General features: G+C 33.2%; 1 protein-coding gene across 18 annotated transcripts in view; it reads right to left on the bottom strand.

Moving 5' to 3' along the window:
- Window positions 1-4,453: 4,453 nt before the first annotated feature.
- Window positions 4,454-19,915, bottom strand: part of LRRK2 (leucine rich repeat kinase 2) — a 152,957-nt gene continuing 137,495 nt past the window's right edge. For 12 of the 18 annotated variants that reach the window (XM_078338018.1, XM_078338022.1, XM_035255810.3 and 9 more), the window contains 7 exons: window positions 19,359-19,552; window positions 18,041-18,113; window positions 14,832-15,016; window positions 10,137-10,289; window positions 8,637-8,845; window positions 6,634-6,705; window positions 4,454-6,047 (listed from right to left, as the gene is read on the bottom strand). In XM_078338018.1, the coding sequence (XP_078194144.1) occupies window positions 5,926-6,047; window positions 6,634-6,705; window positions 8,637-8,845; window positions 10,137-10,289; window positions 14,832-15,016; window positions 18,041-18,113; window positions 19,359-19,552 (1,008 nt within the window). In that variant the 3' untranslated portion in view covers window positions 4,454-5,925. The remainder of the gene's footprint in view (window positions 6,048-6,633; window positions 6,706-8,636; window positions 8,846-10,136; window positions 10,290-14,831; window positions 15,017-18,040; window positions 18,114-19,358; window positions 19,553-19,915) is intronic. The other 6 variants (XM_078338015.1, XM_078338024.1, XM_078338013.1 and 3 more) reach the window with 1 other exon arrangement.

Genomic DNA, 19,915 nt, shown 5'->3' on the forward strand with positions numbered 1-19,915 from the left:
TATGTCACTAGGGGACAGGAAGTTTTCGTCTCCATTATAATTTTACGGGACCACCATTGTAAATGCATCATAGACCAAAACATTATGCAGCACATGACTGTGGTTATTTTGGGTTTCAGCTTTTACTGAAGAGTCCATCCGCAATTAGTATCTCTATGTTTTATGTCTTCTATTCTATATATTCCTTAAGTCCTTTGATGCCTCATCCCAGTTTCACTAGAAACAACAAATGCCTTCAAGGTAATTATTTGCATATGTATTTATTAATTTAGTAAATGAGTTTTGTTTCATAAATACTGCTCAATGCCACCCGGACCTGAAGGGACACATTTTCCCTTGCTGCAGGAAAGAGTGTCAAATTATCTTACAGCCCTCTCCTAGAAATACCTCTGCTGAAAATGTGGCCATGCCCAAGATCACTCTGCCTTCTTCAGGCATCCAACAACTGGTCTACCTGGGTATAAAGACAGTTCTATCATTACGTAACACTCTTCTTTACCCTGATAAATTTCCTTGCTCGAGGTCTTCTCTGTCTGAAACTTTCATTTAGTTAAAAACTTGAGTAATTATTATGAAAAATAATCGAGATGATGTGAATTTGGGGAACTCCAGGAAGCATTGCTTATGAGGCTTCTCAGGGTCTTGCCAGTGAGTAGAAGGTGGACAGTTTTACTTCTGGTTCTCACACTGACTTGTATCCTTTTGGCGACCCAGCCTAATGGAAATAACCATGTATTTGATCCTGACCTTTCAAGGCTGGGGAAACTAAAGGTCAGATTCACTAGGTTATGCAAATGTTCATGAGAAAACACAGCTTTGGTGCTCTGCTTGCATGTCTGTGTTCCGATCTCCACTTTTGGCCTGATAGTTCCATACCATCTCATCAGATCTTTGGTGATTTTAGATGTTCATTTTAAGCTTCCATTCCTTTTAAGCTAACCTTTTTAGGTGGACTTCTCCAAATCATTACCTTGTTACTGGAAATGAAACCGAAGTCAATTTGTTTTCATGTTATTTTTATTAACACAATGTCAGTTTCTCCCAGGTCCCACTAAACAAATGCTGAACACAAAGTATGAGTTTGAAAGGATGCCAAGTTACCCGCTTTCCTGGTCACCGATATTCATGCTTTATAATCCAGATATCTTAATCTTTCACTGAAGTAACTAAGCTGAATGAATAATCACCAGAATATCGGCTCCACCTACCTCTCCTTTTGCTTGTCAACAAACGTAAAGCACCTAAAAGTCTTTTTAGACTTGGGGATAAAGGCAATCTGAGAAGAAAATGCTCCTCACAACAACTGTCTGTGGTAGTATTTTTATATCGTTTTGCATATGAGGACATTGATACAAAGACAGATTGAGCAACAAAGCAGCATAACTGAGAGAGGAAGCCAGGCTCAACAGCCCAGGGCCCACGTCCCTAACACCTATGATGTCTTTGATTCTGACACACAAAATGAAAAAAAAAGATGAATTTTTCTGCTTGTGTAGATTTGCAAGGGAGACTTTTTTTTTCACCAGGTCTTGATACACAGGATTCCAATTAGTGATTAAAGATTTAGGCTGAATATTTCTTCTCATTTTCCATAATTTATACTTATGCTATGAATATCTCCTTCAGTCAATGTTTCAAATTATGTGTTTTCCTTCTTCCTGTTTACATTACCTTGAAAGCATAAAAGTTATCTTAGAGAGCAATTAAATAATTTATGCCTTAGTTTATATGATGACATTTAGAAAATAACACCTGGAAAATCATTTTCTTTAAAGTAATGTTAATAATCCAAATGGAATAGGTAAAATGCAAAATGTCAGTAGCCCGTGAATAAAGGACAGTTTATTTCTCAGTAATTGACACATACTAATTATCTTTATGGAAGACCAAAGTGTATAAAATAATTGAGAACATTTAGTGAAGAGGTGATTGAATTTACTTAAGCTTAATATAATATTTAGCTTATGGTATTACAACATATTGCTACCATTTATGTTTACTTTTGAAATAAACATACATTAATGAATTTTATTGTATGTTGCAAAAATTTATATTTATCTTTTAAATAAAACCCTTCTTGCTAAATACATAGTTTATTGAGAGCCAAAGATACTCCCAGCTTTACCTAAGCACAAAGACACATAAAGCCGAAATGATCTCATTTATTTTATAATTTTCCACTCTAAGAATAAAGAACTGTCTAAAATTATCAGAAACATATAGGTGGTTTTTAATGTTAAATTTAATTCTCATATATAATTATGTGTCACATGCATTGTACTAGTTAGTAATGTTATTCAGACACAGTGGACAGGAAATGGATAAATAGCAAAATCCTATATTAGAGGTGGGGGAGGAAGGAGCACAGAGGAAGTAGAGGTTGTTGGTAATGTGTGTAAGTTACATGAAAAACGATAATTCTGCACTAAAGCAGAAGAATTGTCATCCAGTGATCTTCAACCTCAGGGTTGCTCTCTTCTCCCACCTCACCCCGCATAATCAAGAGAGAGTCAGAGAAAACTCACCCTCCTTCTTGTTGCACAAAACATTACCCCACTTAGAAGGGATGATGTGTACTATCCAGAAATCAACAGCTTTAGGCAATTCGCTAGAGTGAATTGCTTAAAGAAAAATCATAGATATTATCAATCGCACTCCTCTTCATACTAGCAAGTGAAGCATGCCTGTAGTTAATACTATTAATAGAGATGAGTTTAATGTGTTTATTGTAGTAAATACTGACCTAAAAATCCGGATATATCTTTGCAACTACCACTTTGGTTTCCTACTACAAAATGCTCCTGATGTTACAGGCTGAGATGAAATTTAGACCCGTGTAGTCTAAAAGTAGAAAAGTAGATCAGTAACTGACAATGAAAACACATGAGAAGGCAATGATAAGCACATGGTGGAGGGCAGAGATCATTTTTCCAGCTGCATCTGGCCATGGCTTTCACTAAAAGCATAAAAACATAATGTAATGAGTCAATATCTTGATAGTAGTTTCTTTTCAGGCTTTAAATTAATTGCTTGGCAAATTAGATTAAAACCCTTGGAACCTTGAATTTATTTTTAGTGATTTCCAGGAGCAACTTCCAAAGATACAAAACACATAGTAATGCGTGCTTTATTAGAGAAATGCATTTTTAGTGACACTGATGTCTAATATGAATTTCCTCATAAAGTGGTGGTTGTGTGCAACTTGCCTTGGAATTAACTGTACAATTTCTTAACTTACACTCACCCGTCTAGAAGGTGGGTGTACTACTCTAGCCATTTTACAGAAAAAAACTGGTTCTCTGGCCATTTGTGCAACTGATTCCAGTTCACATGACTAAGTTAGTAAATGCCAAATCTAGAATTTAGAGCAAGGTCGTTTTTCAATTCTATGTATATTCTTTCTGACTGCTTTCTTTTGCAACTGTTTCTCTTTTTTCTGTTTTTTAAAGTGAATGCAGGTAATTAAAAAAAACTGAACAATAAAGGCAGCATTCATGGAATAAATGCAGAGCCCTTAAAACGACATTATTAAAGAGTGTGCTCCATTTGAATGTACAAGTTATTTTAAGTTTCTTTTATGCATACTTTGTCTACCGTGAATTGCATAGTCTCATCAAAGAAGTCCACATCCCAAGTTATATTATTAAATGTATACACTTTCTTTTCCTAAAAGCAGTTATTTCAGCCAAAGCAGTTTTTTTTTTTTTTTTTTTTTTTTTTTGACGTGAGTCTCATTCTATCACCAGGCTGGAATGCAGTGGTGCCATCTTGGCACACTGCAACCTCTGCTTCCCGGGTTCAAGTGATTCTCCTACCTCAGCCTCCCAAGTAGCTGGGACTATAAGTGTCAAAGCTGGGTAACAAGACCAAAACTCCGTCTCAAAAAATAAAATAAAATAAAATAAAATAAAATAAAATAAAAGTAGAGACGAGATTTCACCATGTTGACCAGGATGGTCTCAAACTCTTGACCTCATGATCCACCCACTTCAGCCTCCCAAAGTGCTGGATTACAGGCAGGCCACCGCACCCAGCCAAAGCAGAAATTTTTTATTGATCTGCTGTGGCAAAGAGTTCCTGATTCAACACTGGTACAGATTTATGAATTTAGTGACTGCAGCAAGGATCCATCCAAACTAAGCTTATGATCAGAGAATACTCTTTTGCCTGCATGTAGCTTCTATCAGTGGTTGCCTTATTACTCTGACGTACAATCTCATCTGTGTTACATAACATACTAGGAAATCAAAACAGGGCCAACATGAGAGAATCAGCTTGCAATTATTTTATCCACTGGACCCTCATTACAGTAAATCACATTTCTACTGGTCTTTACATATTATTACATAAACAAATTACACAAAAATCACAAATTACAAATATAAATTAAAACAAAGTTTCCTATGAGCTGGATAACATGCCTATATGTGAAAAGTAAAACACTATCACAAAGTTTAAACATTCATAAACATGCTTTTAAAAAGTTTATTAATATTCCATTTATATACAGTATTCATTTTTGTTTTTGCATTTGTCTTTGGTAAAAAAATGCAAATACATACAAAGTAACAATAAAAGAGATAACACTGGAAGCAAAGAGCTCTATTATATACGAATTATTTTGTTAATTACATAACAACTTAAAGCATAGATTCCTTTAAAACAGAAAATCTTTCATGGTTAAGAATTTGATTACCCTTAATATAAATAAATTTAAGGTTTTCATATAGTAAAATAAGGTAAGTTCTGAGAACATTAAACAGACTACTTGTCCCATCACAGGGAATTGTCTGAAATAATGGTCAGTGGCAAAGAATTTACCAAAAGTACTTTTCCTAAAGCAGAAATGACCTCAAATTATACATAGGTATTTGTCCCTGATACTCCTACTGGGTAAGCTATGTAAACAATTTAAGTATAATTTGGAAACCTAGGGTGGCAGATATTTTTATCTGTCATAACTAAAGCTCCTTTCTCCTTGAGCAGACTAAAGAGTGTTAGATATTTGTCCTTGTGGTTTTGGTAGAAGCTGTAGAATTCCATAATTCTGAAAAAAAGAAGGTTTCTATTTGAATGATGTAGGATCTGCAGCATCATAAATTTAGGAAAAAGATTAATATAAGCATTAGAATCAAGCAGATTAGGAAACAATTAGCTAGTGATATGTATAAAAAATAAAAATATCACTTGAAGGACTGAACACTGTATTTACACAAATTATACAAAATTCAAGGTATCCACATTCAAAGATAGAGTTGAAAAACAACTCTATCACATCCAGGAAAGACACAGCGTTTACTCTGACAGTATGTCATGCTTTTTCATCACTACTTTTAATGGAGTTTTCTTTTGGATTGAGTGAAGTTGTGTAAGATGCACTGTTTGCAACAAAGAGAATTCGCAGACCAAGGACTTTATTAGTGCAAATTCATTTAAATATTTACAAGTATATGTGATAGTGCATTTCAAAGCAATCTAAGAGGGAATATATTACATGGGAAATTGTCTTCATATTTTCATTCTATCTTGCAGAATTTCTAGAAAAATCAACAAGCAGTAGTCCTGACTTAATGACACAATTTAAAATAGTTTCCCTTCATTACAGAAAACAAAACAAAATATTATCTGCCTTATAAATTTTAGTATGAGTACTGAAATTATGTACTTCATAGATTTATTTTCATTAATTAATGCACAAAAGTAACTAATTTATAAGAAATATAATACTGTTTTAAATAGTTCTTTAAAATATACGTTTACTGGTATTTTTACACATATTTAAATTAAATTAAAAATATAACATTCCTTCATATACATATGAACTATTTCAAAAATGTAAGTATGCTTTTAGGTGAACACTTTTTAAATAAATATTTACAAGAGAAGAGAATAATTTTCTATCCAAAGGCAATTCCCATTTCTCTCTTATTCAGCAGATGTTCCTCTCATTTTTTCAGCTAATTCTTTTCTCACTTCAATGTGTTTTTCTAAATTTTGCACTTCATGTGGAAGATTGATGTCCCAAACAGTCAGGCAAGATTGTGTCTCTACAAAATGAAAAAAATGAAATCGTGTTTCAAAGATCCACCATAAAATATTCTTATTTTATTTCAGTTTGGCCCATGCATATTTAGTTGACTTAGATAAATGTATCTATAAATACAGCTATAACTAATGTACTAAATTATTACCATTTATAAAAAAACTATACTTTCCATTTTTATAATACATTATATAAACTAAATTTTAAGAAGAGTCTGGACATTGATAAATTAACATTTCATATTCTAAAAGAAATAAAAGCTTTTCAACACTGTTCAAAATTAAACATTATGTAGATACAGGTAAGTTTTAAAAAATTATTCACATTTAGATTAAGGTTGAGCTAGTTTTCAATTTATAGTGATTGACACCTCTACTTCATCTGAAAATATAAATATTTAGTACTTCATATCACTTGTAATTTTGAAAATTTATGTCTAAGTTCTTTATACTATAAAGAAACTACCAATTAAAATTGCTGATTATACCATATGTAATTTTTTTTACAAATTTATAAAACACATAATATGTTACCATCATTCATGTCACTGCACTGTTTGGATTACAGCATCCTATTGATTTAAATGTTACCTTTCTGGTGTTGTGTACCTTCAGTACTTTTCCAGTTGTAGCCCAAAACCAGCATGACATTTTTAAGGCTTCCTTTACAAAAACAAAATATAGAAGTTTTCTGTTAAAACTATATATTAAAATGGCCTAAAAAAAGTAAAGTTTTTCATAGGTTAAGACACAAATACCTTGGAACTGAAATCACAATTCTATTTTCTAGGTTACCCTTTAATTATATTGGCTAAAGACCAGTATTTTTAAAAAATAACAAAATCTGTGATCCAATCCTTACTGCAATTTTTAATTATGTAAGTCTGAGAAAACAGCTGAAACTTTCAGTAAAATAGGCTTAATATTTATACATTATCCTCCTCAAAGTTACAATGTTAAATGAGGTAATATGTGTAAAAGTTCTTTGGATATGGTAAGGTACGAGTATGAATATTTAGATAGACATGATGGATGAATATACTAATACTGTCACAATATCATATTTTCTTCTCAAATCATTCATTAATTTATTCAACAAATTTGCATCAGAAGTCTTCTATGTAGGCCCTAGGCTAGGTCCTGGGAATAAAGGGGTAAAAAAAAAAAAAAAACACACTGACCCAAGCTTCTTGGAGTTTATATACTAGTGAAGAGACCAGCATTTAATGAAAAAAAAAAATGACTATGATCAAAGCTATGCAAGAAAGGTGTTATGAGAGCCCAAAGTGGGAACTTTGATCTAATCAGTGTTAGCTTCTCAGAGTTTTAACACAGGAGCTAACATTTCAAAGTGTATGAGTTAACTAAGCATAAAAAGAAACTAAGTTAACTAGATGAAGAAATAAATAGCATGTGCAAATCCCTGAGGCAAAATAAAGCACAGTAATTACTAAGAACTGGATGTTCATCTAGAGAAGAAAGATCTGGTAGGAATGTGGTAAATGACGGAAGCTGGAGAGGTACAGTGAAACCAGCTCATGGAGCACCTTGTAGGATATGTTCAAATTGATCTTTATTTTACAGTCAAGCCAAAACCCATTGAAATTCCACTATAACTTCAGTTATAAGCAAGCTATTTGGGTCCCAAAGTACATACAATTTAACTAGAGAATGCAACAACCTTGGTAGAATAAGACTAGGATGACAACCCATCAGAGACCTACTACTCTGCTTGTGTGGACATGTATCTTGATAGTTCACAATCATTAAGAGCATCTAATTCTAACTCCTTCTGTGCAACTCTAATGTCTATAAATGAAAAATAGGTGATGGTGCTACAGAAACACATGTTCTTCTTCACATACTTGCAATAAATCTATTTTCTTCACCATGCTCAAAACTTTCATTAATTATTTGCTAAAGTTGCATAGATTCTAGTTTTACTTCAGAAATTAAGCCCCATAGTGTTATTTTTGTAAACTTTACATACATATACTATTATGCTATTATTATTTTCTAAATCATCAAAGGAAGACAAAAATATATTTATGCAGAAAATTTATTTCATGTGCAATCATGATTTCATCATATTTAAATAGAAAAAGAAGCAAGAGATAAAGTTTGAGTAAAATGTGATTTGTCAACATTTGTAGATTGTGCTGTTCAGCATATATTACTGCAAGAATATAGACTGGTTATAGAATGAAAAGCCAGTGAGATTCTTTAACAAGGGTGGAGACTAGACTATAATTAAAATAAACATTTGCTTTATTTTCCTTGCTCAAAAAAGTGAAATATATTCAACACTATGTAGTTCCCATTTTTGCCTTAGGTACAAAGGAAAAAAGCATGAAAGACCCAAACTGAGGGTTCAGCTGCAGTAATCTACTTCTCTTGTGGGACTGAGAGCATTTACTCCCTCCATTTCTTTAATGACCCTATTCACACTTAACACCAGTCTTATGTTTCATTGTGTGAACCTCTAAGACCATCCAAATGACATTGGAAATTATAGAGGAAACATAAACATAAAATAAAGGCATACCTTATAAGACTTAGAGAATATGAAAAATATCTAAAGGAAAGAAACTTGCCTAGCTGTGCTGTCATCATGACTCTGACTGAATCACAAAAGTTGTAAATTATACGTATAACTCGACGAGTTGAAAGATCCAGGAGTAAAATATGGCCTCCTCCAGTTCCTATCCAGAGAGCAGTGTTCTTCTGAAGGCAGAGAGTTTTCACCCTCCCAGAATAAGACATTTTGTGTTTTGATTCCTTGTTTACTTTTACCATTAACTCCCTAGAACCAAAAGAAAGTAAACATTAATAATTTTACCACCAAATAAGAGATAAAATGCAATTTACATATAACGTAAATAACATTTTAATTTGTGAAAACATGACACTACACATTATGCATGATTAAAATTATACAAAGCAAATTTTGCTAAACACAGAATGCCAAAGAGCCATATTTCTTTACTTGAAGCATAAATTATCAAAGATAACAACAGCCCTTCATTTTCAAGAAATTATGAAATAAAGAAGATGGATATAATTTTTATAAATACCAAAGCTATCTAATTCAGTAAAAATACCATACATGTACTCAGTATAAACAAAAAAAAAGCTTAGATTCAAAAGCTTTACATGAAGTCTCAATGTTAACAAAGGAACATAAAATTGTAGTCATTCACATGTAAAAGGCATCAACACAAACCACTGGATTTTTTCCCAGAACCACAGAATAGTCTAATTCACAACAAAAATGAAGTGTTCAGAAATAAAAGAATCCTAATCATTTTGGTACTTCAGGAAGTAAGGGACCCTTTACCAAGGAGACCCGCTGGCCCTTCTGAAGATAAACTGTGAGCCCTTCTCACAACATGGAGAAAAACTGTCAGATGAATCTAAGAAAGAAAACTTTGAAGTCTCTTTTACAGATACAGAGTACAATCTAAAATGTTCTCTAGAGGATCATAAATCTATATGGTAAAATCAAAACAAAGTAAACACATAAACTGGCTAGCAAATAAGCTTGGCAATGGTCTTGTTTCTCAGCACCAGCACAGAAAGACTGTGCTTGCTATAAACTTGTCACTCACAGGCTGCATCAGACTAAGCATCATGCTCTCATTCTGGGATCCTGATCCCCACTCCTCAGTTAATGGATTGGACAGTCCAGTGCATTCCCCACATTTCGTCTATTATTTTGTTAGTTTTTTCTTTAGAGCAGAAAATTCTGGGGTCCATAATTTAATTATAAATAGTATATTTGACACTGTGACACTACTACATTCAACAGTCAGCAGAGACTCCAGTATACTCATTTTCAATAATGTACTATTTTTCACTCAAGAACATTCTTTAGAATACCATGAAAAAACTATGCATTTTATGCTCTTATCCTTTTATTTTCCCAAAATGAAATTTTCCTGATATGAAAAGATGGTGCTGAGAAGCATTAAACTTTTTTTTCCTGCATCTTAAAATATTTTCTATTAGAGACAGAAAGGAAGAAAAATCCTTCCTCTGTGACACATAAAGTGCAACAACTCTTACAGAAGAAAATAAAAAACGGAGGAATTTACCGTAAAAAGTGCACACAGTCTATTAGTTCGCAGAGTTTTTCAGTTTTCTTATCCCACACTTCCACGACAGGGCTGTTTTTCTTAGCAACATAGAGAGCCGTGTCCACCACTATTGCTATGATGTTGGAATCACTGAAAGCTGCATAAGAAAATCTACAGAGAAAAACACAGAATGTCATCGCTATTTGTTTTCTTCTTAGAATTTATACATATAATACAACCTTATATTAGTTCTTAATTCATGTAAAAAATTAACACTATTTTGAAAACTAAAACCATTCTGAATTGAATATAACATGCTTTGGTACTTTACTTACTTCGGGTTACTTTATATTAATTTTTCTTGATAATAAAGATTATAACCAATGTTTACTTTGGTCTTAGTTTTACTAGTTCCAATTCTATGTGGCTCTTTGCAGAATTTTATACTGTATCTAAATTTCTGAAGGAAATATTATACTATCTGTAACTTTTTAATATTGTTGCAAAACTTTGTTTCATAAATGCTCAGAAAACTAAGTGAGCCTTTTACACCTAGAGTTATAAAATATAAAATGTTGAAATAAAATTTAGTTGCAGTGTCTTCAAATATTAAAATAAGGGATATCTTTGCAGTTAAGCCAGCCAAGTTATAGGAAGGAAGAATCCACATCATCTAAACATAAATAGAAAGTAAATTATTCACCATTTTCCCCTTTTAAAAATAAAGAAAAATTACAAACACCTTAAAATATCTTTCAACCATTTCAGAAATGGTTGAAAATACTCAGAAAACTGTTAGCTTTTTGCATCTAGAGTTATGAAATATAAAATGTTAAAATAAAATTTAGTTGCAGTGTCTTCAAATTTTAAAGCAAGGGCTATCTTTGCAGGTAAGCCAGCCAAGTTATAGGAAAGAAGAATCCACATCATCCAAATATAAACAGAAACTACAATATTTGCCATTCTCCCCTTTTAAACATAAAGAAAAATTACAAACACCTTAAAATATCTTTTTTCAACCTATGACATCTGACATTGTACATATTTCACAAACAGATTGGCTACCATGAGCCACATGAGCAAGGCAAACTCCTACCTTGCCTTGGAGGATTAACTTAAATGTCAGCTTCTCTGAATTTCTTCCCTGACCTATCAAAATAGACCAACCGGTCCCTTTTCCCCACTTGTGTCACCGTTATATTATAGACCTTATTAAATATAACATCATCTTTATTAGCGCGTCCCTCACACTATATTATGAGCGTCATTTCATAAGGATGAGGACAATATATTTTCTACTAGCCCTCGTCCAGTAAAGAGTTGCACAAATAAGCACCTCTGATATACCAATCAGTCTGTTAAAGTGGGGTGATAGAAGAATGCATTACAGTATGAATGAACAACCAGGACTAAGTAAAAATAGTCAAAATCGCAATTATTATCAGATAGATAACATGAAAACACCTTAAGGATTTAACAATCATTAGTACATCCTACAGTAGTGAGTTTTTTTTCCCTCCCCATTTTCTTTCTTTTCTGGAAGGGGAGATAAAAATATAATGAGTTGTCAGACAGCCATTACATTGTAGATAATTCTTTCCTGGATACTTGCTGTATTTAACAGAAAATAGTTCCAATTAGAACAAAGTTTTGCATGGAATTTTCGTATTTTGTAAAATACCTTTGTGTGTTCTCTTGTTTGATCCTTAATGAAAACACATAAAATATGATATGCCTCAATTTGTTTGTTTTTTTTTTTAGATGGAGTCTACACTCTGCTGCCTCCGCTGGAGTTCAGTGGCATCATCTCTGCTTATTGCAATCTCTGCCTTTCAGGTTCCAGTGATTCTCCTGCTTCAGGCTCCTGAGTAGCTGGGACTACAGGTGCATGCCACCATGCCTGGCTAATTTTTGTATTTTTAGGAGTGACAGTGTATTATCATATTGGCCAGGCTGGTCTCCAAATCCTGAGCTTGTGATCTGCGCCCCTCGACTGCCCAAAGTGCTGGGATTACAGGGTGAGCCACTGCACCTGGCCATCTCAATGTTTTTAAATATGTACAAATGGTAAATAATTAGCTCAAGGTCCCAGCAATAATATCATGCTTGTCGACCTAGGGCTATAAACATGTGGCAGACCGAGAACTCCAAAAGTCCTGTGGAGTATTCTGGCTTCAAAGGCAGTCATCTTTCATTACCTAATATGCCTCTGTCGGTGTGCATTGATGACGATGAGGGTACTGATGATGAAGCAACCCCTGATTAGTGATGTGAAATCTTTCGTGAGGAGGAGACCAAGGCAACAGGAGATACTTGCTCAGAAAAGAGCAAATATTTATATCTAGGTGTTCATGCAATTTGGTTCCAATTTCTTCTGGGAGATGAACATCTTTGAGAGCCTGATCTTTATGGATGTTCTCTAGTAAAGTGTCTGTGCTCCAAATCTTACATGGAACTTTTTTTTTTTTTTTTTTTAATTTTTTATTGGATTATAGGTTTTGGGGTACATGAGCAGAGCATGCAAGACAGTTATCTTACATGGAATTTTAAGGGGTTAATTGATATCCATGATCCCATAAAATGTGCTATGAAATAAAAAAAATAAATTGGAGACCATTTTTTTTTAAAGGTTTTCTGGCTTGTATAATTAGGTTAAAGTGGAAATTATACAGAGAGGAGCAATGATTGAAAAACTACCTATCGATTACTGTGCTCACTTCCTGGGTTGTGAGTTCAATTGTATTCCAAGCCTCAGCATCACACACTATACCTTTGAAACAAACCTGCACATGTACCCCTGGAATCTAAAATCAAAGTTGAAAACAAAAAAATAAAAATAGTGAAATACATGTTTACCTTCATTTTTTAAAAAGTGGGTGTTACAGAAGGAGAATGAATTGATCCAAATATTAACCACATACTAGTAAACTGATTAGTAACGTGATGTCTACGTAAACAAGATAGAAATAAAATCCACATTCAGGGGAACTTCTAATACCCTGCAATCTTCAGAATATCTTAACCTTGAATATACTTTAGAATCACTGAAAACCTGAAAAAACAAAAACGGAAGTCTGATCCCCATCCCAGGCTTAACTAGTCTGATTTAATTTCTCTGAGGTAGGGCCCAGGTATCATATTATTTTCAGCTACCTAGTGGTTTCTAAATGCACAACCAATGTTGAAAACCAGTAGATTTAGCGGTATTAAGAAACTACTTTTAAAAATACAATTATAAAAATATAATAGCTATGGTGAAGGGAAACAATAGATGCAATGGAAGCACAAAGTCACCTAACTCAGAGCAAGAGGGGTTTGGACTGAAACATCCAGGCAAAGAGAAGACCACATTCAAAGGCTGGGGTTGAAAAGTAATAGGCTGTGTTAGAGATCTGAGGCAATTTCAGTTTGGGTAAGTACAAATGGCAAAAAAGATGAAAATATGATTCTAGACAGGTAAGCAACCACTGAAATATAAAGGGCCTGGTAGGCTATCTTAAGGAATTTGGACTTCATATAAAGGACAGTCAGATACCACTGAAGGGTTTTAAGCAGGAGAATCGCATCAGATTGACCTTTAGAAAGTTCCCTCTGTCTGCAATGATGAAAACAGGTTGAAGAGCGTACAATCAGAGAGTGAGAACTGGATGCTCTTGTTAATGCGGCCATAGATGATGGGTGGCAGTCTGGCCTATGGTAGCAACACTGAGAACAGTGACAAGTGCAAAGATTTGAAAGACAGAAGGGTCAAGTGGATAAAGGCAGCAAAAAACAAAGGAGTCAAAGATTATTCGCAAGTGCCAATCTTGGGCAATTAGATAGATATTGGAAAACTAGGCTATTCCACAAGATAGGGATTTGTGACTCAAAGCTAATAATAATCATAACAATAGCGAATGTTTATTGACAGCTTACCAGGGGCTGGCCATTGTATTAATTAAGCTCCATATATTAATTTTCTTATTTACTCCTCCAAACATCCCTTTGAGATAGAGTATATTACAATCCTCAGTAAGAGAGAACTGAAGATTTGAAAGGTTATTGTCCAACTTCACAAAACCAATAGATGGCAAAGCAATATCTAAACTGATTTATGCTCTTATCCACCATCCTATACTGCTTATCACTGAGGAATGTGATAAATAAGAATCAACCACAAAGATTTGATTAAAATACAACTGAAAAAACAAAAAAATTTGGAGGAGGTTTATATTAATATTTTATTTTATTCTTGTTTGAAACTGGTATCACTAACTTGATTGTGAGTAGATATGTATATAATTATCAAATCTAGAAACAACTTTATTCTTATCTTTCCTGAAATCAATACTTCATGAAAAGTATCCCAAATTGCATATGTAAAGTCCATGAATTTAGTAAAATACAGAGTTAACTGCCTTCCAATTTCATGTCTACATTGAGAAACAGATAATAAAATTGCTAAAAACTTTAGATTGATAAATACTACTAAGATTACAATGGGTTTACATATTTTATCCCTAAAAGTAATTAGGCTGAGTGATTTTTTTAAAATACTCTGCTTTCTGGAATTTTCAAATTTGTTTATAATGAATGCTTATTTTGATGACAGAAAAATAAATTATGCATTTGAAAAGATCTTCCTTATGAATTATCAACAGTATTAATAATGATTATAAGGAATACAGATAAGTAAAATGATAAATTAGTTGTACAGACAGAAAAATAACTTACAGTTGATTTGTCCTTGTCTCAATGAATTTCTGAATGGTAAAATCATTAGAAAAGGAGAAAATCTTTGTGCCACATCCTCCCCACATTATATTTCTTTCTGTTGAATTTGTGGATTCACTCAAACACATCAATGGAGTGCTGACATTTCCTATATTTAGTATCTTCAAAGGAGCAGCTCCTTTAAGCTTTACCAAAAAAAAGAAAACATCCTGAGCAAATTGAGTACCCACAGAATAAAACACTATACAATCTGTACTTTCAAGAAACTACTTTCCATCTTAAATGATTAGAGATATTAAAATTAAAATTCAAAAACCTAAAGATTCCATCAAGAAATGTAGTTCTGATAAATGAGTACAATAAAGGATTCAAAACCAACATACAGAAATTAGTAGCATTTCTATACAGCAATAAAAAACTAGACAAAAAAATCAAGAAAGCAATCCCATTTAAAGTAGCTACAAAAAGTAAGAAAATACCTAGGAATAATTTAATCAAGATGATGAACAATCTCTACAAGAAAACCTGCAAAACATGAAAGAAATTGAAGAGGACACAAACAAATGGAAAGATATCCATGCTCACAGATTGGGAGAATTAATATGATTAAAATGACCATACTACTCAAAGCAATCTACAGATTAAGTGATATTCCTATGAAAAATCCAACGATACTTCTCACAGAAATAGAAAAAAATTCTAAAATTTGAATGGAACTAAAAAGAGCCAAAATAGCCAAAACAATTCTGAGCAAAAAGAATAAAGCTGGAGGCATCACACTACCTGATTTGAAAATATATTACAAGGTTAGAATAACCAAAACAGCACATTATTGGCAAAAACAAAGATAAATAGACCAATGGAGTAGAATTGAGGACCCAGAAACAAACCTAAATATTTAGAGCCAACTGATTTTCAACAAAGTCATCAAATATATACATGGGAAAAAGAAAACTGCCTTCAAAAAATTGTGCTGGAAAAGCTGGATACCTGTATGCAGAAGAATGAAATTGGACCCTTCTCTCTCACCATTTACAAAAATTAACTCAAGATGGATTAAAGACTTAACTGTAAGACCAGAAACTATTAGAAGAAAACAGGAGGAACATTTCAGAACACTGGTCTAGACAAAGATTTTATGGTTAAGACCCCAAAAGCACAGGAAATAAAAACAAAAATAGAGAAACAGGACTGTAATAAACTAAAATGTTTCTGCACAACAAAGGAAACTATAAACACTATAGAAACAATCCAGTGAATGGGAGGAAATATTTGCAAACTATTCATCCAGAATACACAAGAAACTCAAAAAAGCAACTCAACAGGAAAAAAAAATTCCACCGAAAAGTAGGTGAAGTGCCAGGCGCAGTCGCTCATGCCTGTAATTCCAATACTTTGAGAAGCTGAGGTGGAAGGACTGCTTGAGCCCAGCAGTTTGAGATCAGTGTGAGCAACACAGTGGGGCCCCATCTCTACAAAAAAAATAAAAATAAATAGCCAGGTATGGTGGCACATGCCTGTAGTTCTAGCTAGTCGGAAAGCGAATGCTGGAGGGTCACTTGAGTGCAGAAGGCTGCAGTGAGCTATGATCATGCCACTACACTCCAGCCAGGGTGACAGAGTGAGAGCCTGTCTTAAAACAAAGCAAACAAAACAAAACAAAAAGTTGTCAAAGGATCTAAATAGACATTTCCAAACGAAGACATACTAATGGCCAACGGATATATGAAAAACATGCTGAACATTAACTAATCATCAGTAAAAATGCAAATGAAAACCACAATGAGATCTTTTTAGCCCAATTAAAATGGCTATTATAAAAAAGACAAAAAATGACATGCTGGCAAGGATGCGGTAAAAGGGAAATGCTCATATGCTGTTGGTGGGTATGTAAATTAGTACAGCCACTATAGAAAACAAAATGATGATTTCTCAAAAAAACTAAAAATAGAACTAGCATACAATCCAGCAATGTCACTACTGATATTAATCTAAAAGAAAGGGAAATCGGTATATCAAAGAGATTCCTATATCCCCATGTTTATTGAAGCACTATTCAAAATACTAATAATTGGAGTCAAACTAAGCACCCATTAATGAATGACTGCATAAAGAAAACGTGTGTATTTACATAATGGAATACTTTGACTATAAAAAGGAATGAAATCATGTCATATACAGCAACATGGATGGAACTGGAGGTCATTATATTAAGTGAAATAAGGCAAGCACAGAAAGACAAATATCACGTGTACTCATTCACATGTGGGAGTTAAAAAAGTTGCTCATGGAGGTAGAGACTAGAATGATAGTTACCAGAGGCTTGGAAGGATATGGGTGTGTGGGAGAATGGGAGGATGAGTAGAGGCTGGTTAATGGATACAAACATACACTTAGATAGGAGGAATAAGTTCTAATGTCCAATAGTACAATAAAGTGACTACAGTTAAAAACATTTCAAAATAACTAGAAGACTTGAAATGTTCTCAGAACATAGAAATCAATGCTCAAGATGATAAATATCCTAAATACCCCAACTTGACCATTACACATTCTATGCATATAGCATGTACCCCATAAATATGTATAAATATTATGTATCAAGAAAAATTTTAAGTCATATTCAAAATATTATTGTTCCATTCATGTAAAATTAAATAGAAATAACCTAAGGATTATATTCTACTTCCCTGCCTCTCATTAAATAATAAGCTTTTTGGTAATTGGAGAATGAATGAGTAGGAAGTTGAGTGAATAGATGGAACAAAAGATGAAGATGGATAGAGGAATAATGCTTTAATGACTAAATAAGAATCTGAAGAACAGAAAATTAAATTATTTCTTCAATAATCAATAAAAAATTAATGTTAAACCATATTTAAAACTTAAGTATTTTGTTTTTTCCATAGTATATTTATAAGGAATTATCTTATTTGCCTCAGTTACATACAAATTGAATTATTTCCATTCCTAAAGTTATCAACCAGATGTTATTTAACATTTATTCTTATAAAATATACAGTAAATCAGCAAGTATTTCAGAGGATCTACTGTCTGCAAGACTTTCTGAAGCAATAAAAATATAAGTACAATTTATGATTCTTGCTCTCATGGAGTTTATAATCCCATAAAGAGGGGGATGAGATATATATATATATAAAACCAAAGGCTTAAAACAAATTTAGATGTAGCATACATTCAATATTTACCTTAACTGTCTTATCTTCAAAAATTGCTATATTGCCATCAGCAGTTCCAACCAAAAGAAAATTTTTTTGTTTGCTAAAAGGAAAAATGTTGAAAGTGTTACAAAAAGATCATGTGCATTGATTAAAATGGCCTTAATGTTGTCCTCAGCTTTACTAAACTTTAGATAGATTTCTTCTCAACGATGAATTCCTAACCTCCCTTTTCTTATTTACTTTAGAATATTTGCAATTAAAAATTCTTTCTCTGCCCCCTTTCCCAGACTCTTTTCAGTTCTATACCCCAGAAATGTCTTTCTCAAAGACCTGAGAGCCAACCCTTTGAACTGTAATCATCAGCAAAGATAGCTTCACTAATTCCCAGTGGGAGAATAGGAGCCTACCTTCTAGAAGTGACAATTAGCAAACACAGATGGACTAATCACAGTGAGAACTCCACTCACTTCCCCTCAACAAGGTCCTCCAATACTTTTCCATTTGCTCTCCCCTGTGCTTAAAATTCTCCTGCCTTTTGTTTCAGTGGAATTTAGTTCAATCTGCTCTCTCTTCCTTGTTGTGATAGCTTGAATAAAGTCTTCTTTACCCAATTCCATCTTCTGAAAGTTTTCTTTGACCATATTCAAATAATTTCAACTCTCAAATTGCCGGGGGAGATGATATTTCAGATACCAAAAACAGGCTTCACGTTTTTCTAATACTTTTTTTTTCCAATACTAGCTTAAACCAGAGAAGTATATGGGGTATAATCTTAATGCCTCCTGGAAATCATCCTGCCCCAAATATTACAGACACCAGCCTGACTCACACCTGAAATTTTGCTATGCAGATATATTTCTTTGTGACAAGAACTCTACACCTGATGAGATCTAGTGATTTTCACCTATTAAGAATTTATTAATTCATTTATTTATTTATTTTCTCAATTTGGTAGTTAGATAACTGGTTTGTTTAAGCCTGGCACACAATGGGCTATATATATATGTATTCAAAGAATCAATGAATGAGAATTTATCCTTGAAGAGATCCTACAAAGATGCATTGATCTGAGGAGAAGTAAAGAGTCACAGTTGAGGTAATACCAGGAGCAGGGCTTTTAGGCCTGAAAAAATAGTTGACTTATTTTATAACAGTGTCCGCTAGATCTGTATTCAGAGAAATAACAAATATCTTTGTGACCTTCCACAATTCCCTGTAATATATGCAAACCAATGAAAACAGGTTAAAAGTGAAGGATCTTTCCTGATGCAATAACAATTCTGCACACAATTGAGTCATTTAAAAGGTCTGCAATTTCTCCCAATGATCAAATTCACTATCGTACCTTTGCTTGGAAAAGGAATTGCAATACAAACAAGTGATAGAATCAGTCATCTTTTCTAGGGTATGTCTCTTTTTCTCATCTTCAGTATTGATGACCAGGAGAGTACCAGACTGTGTCCCAGACACAATCCAGCTTTCCTTTTCAACAGGAAGATGCACCAAGGCTAAGCACAATATTCTGCTATCAGCAACTTCCTGTTAAGAAAAGAAAATATACTTATAAGGGTTTGATGTAAGCTTAAGCAACTAGAACATGTACAGAATAAAAGGTTCTGTTATCAACATACTTAACTCTTTTTGCTTTCTTGCATTTACTTTTAAAAACAATGCCAATTATATTTAATTTTCAACAATAAATGAGTTAATTGGCAAACAAGTTTTGCCTATTAAAAATACATCTGAAACTAAAACTAAAAATTATTTTTCAGTGTCAATTCTCATTCTTTCAACCCATATGAGAAGACTGTTAAACCTCAGAACTAATGTTGAGACACTATTTATCTGAAGGCAACAGTCAAAATATTAGTTTCTTTTTAAGTCTAGAAATTTATCTTATAT

Source organism: Callithrix jacchus, chromosome 9, assembly GCF_049354715.1.
Source record: "Callithrix jacchus isolate 240 chromosome 9, calJac240_pri, whole genome shotgun sequence".
NCBI lineage: Eukaryota > Metazoa > Chordata > Mammalia > Primates > Cebidae > Callithrix > Callithrix jacchus.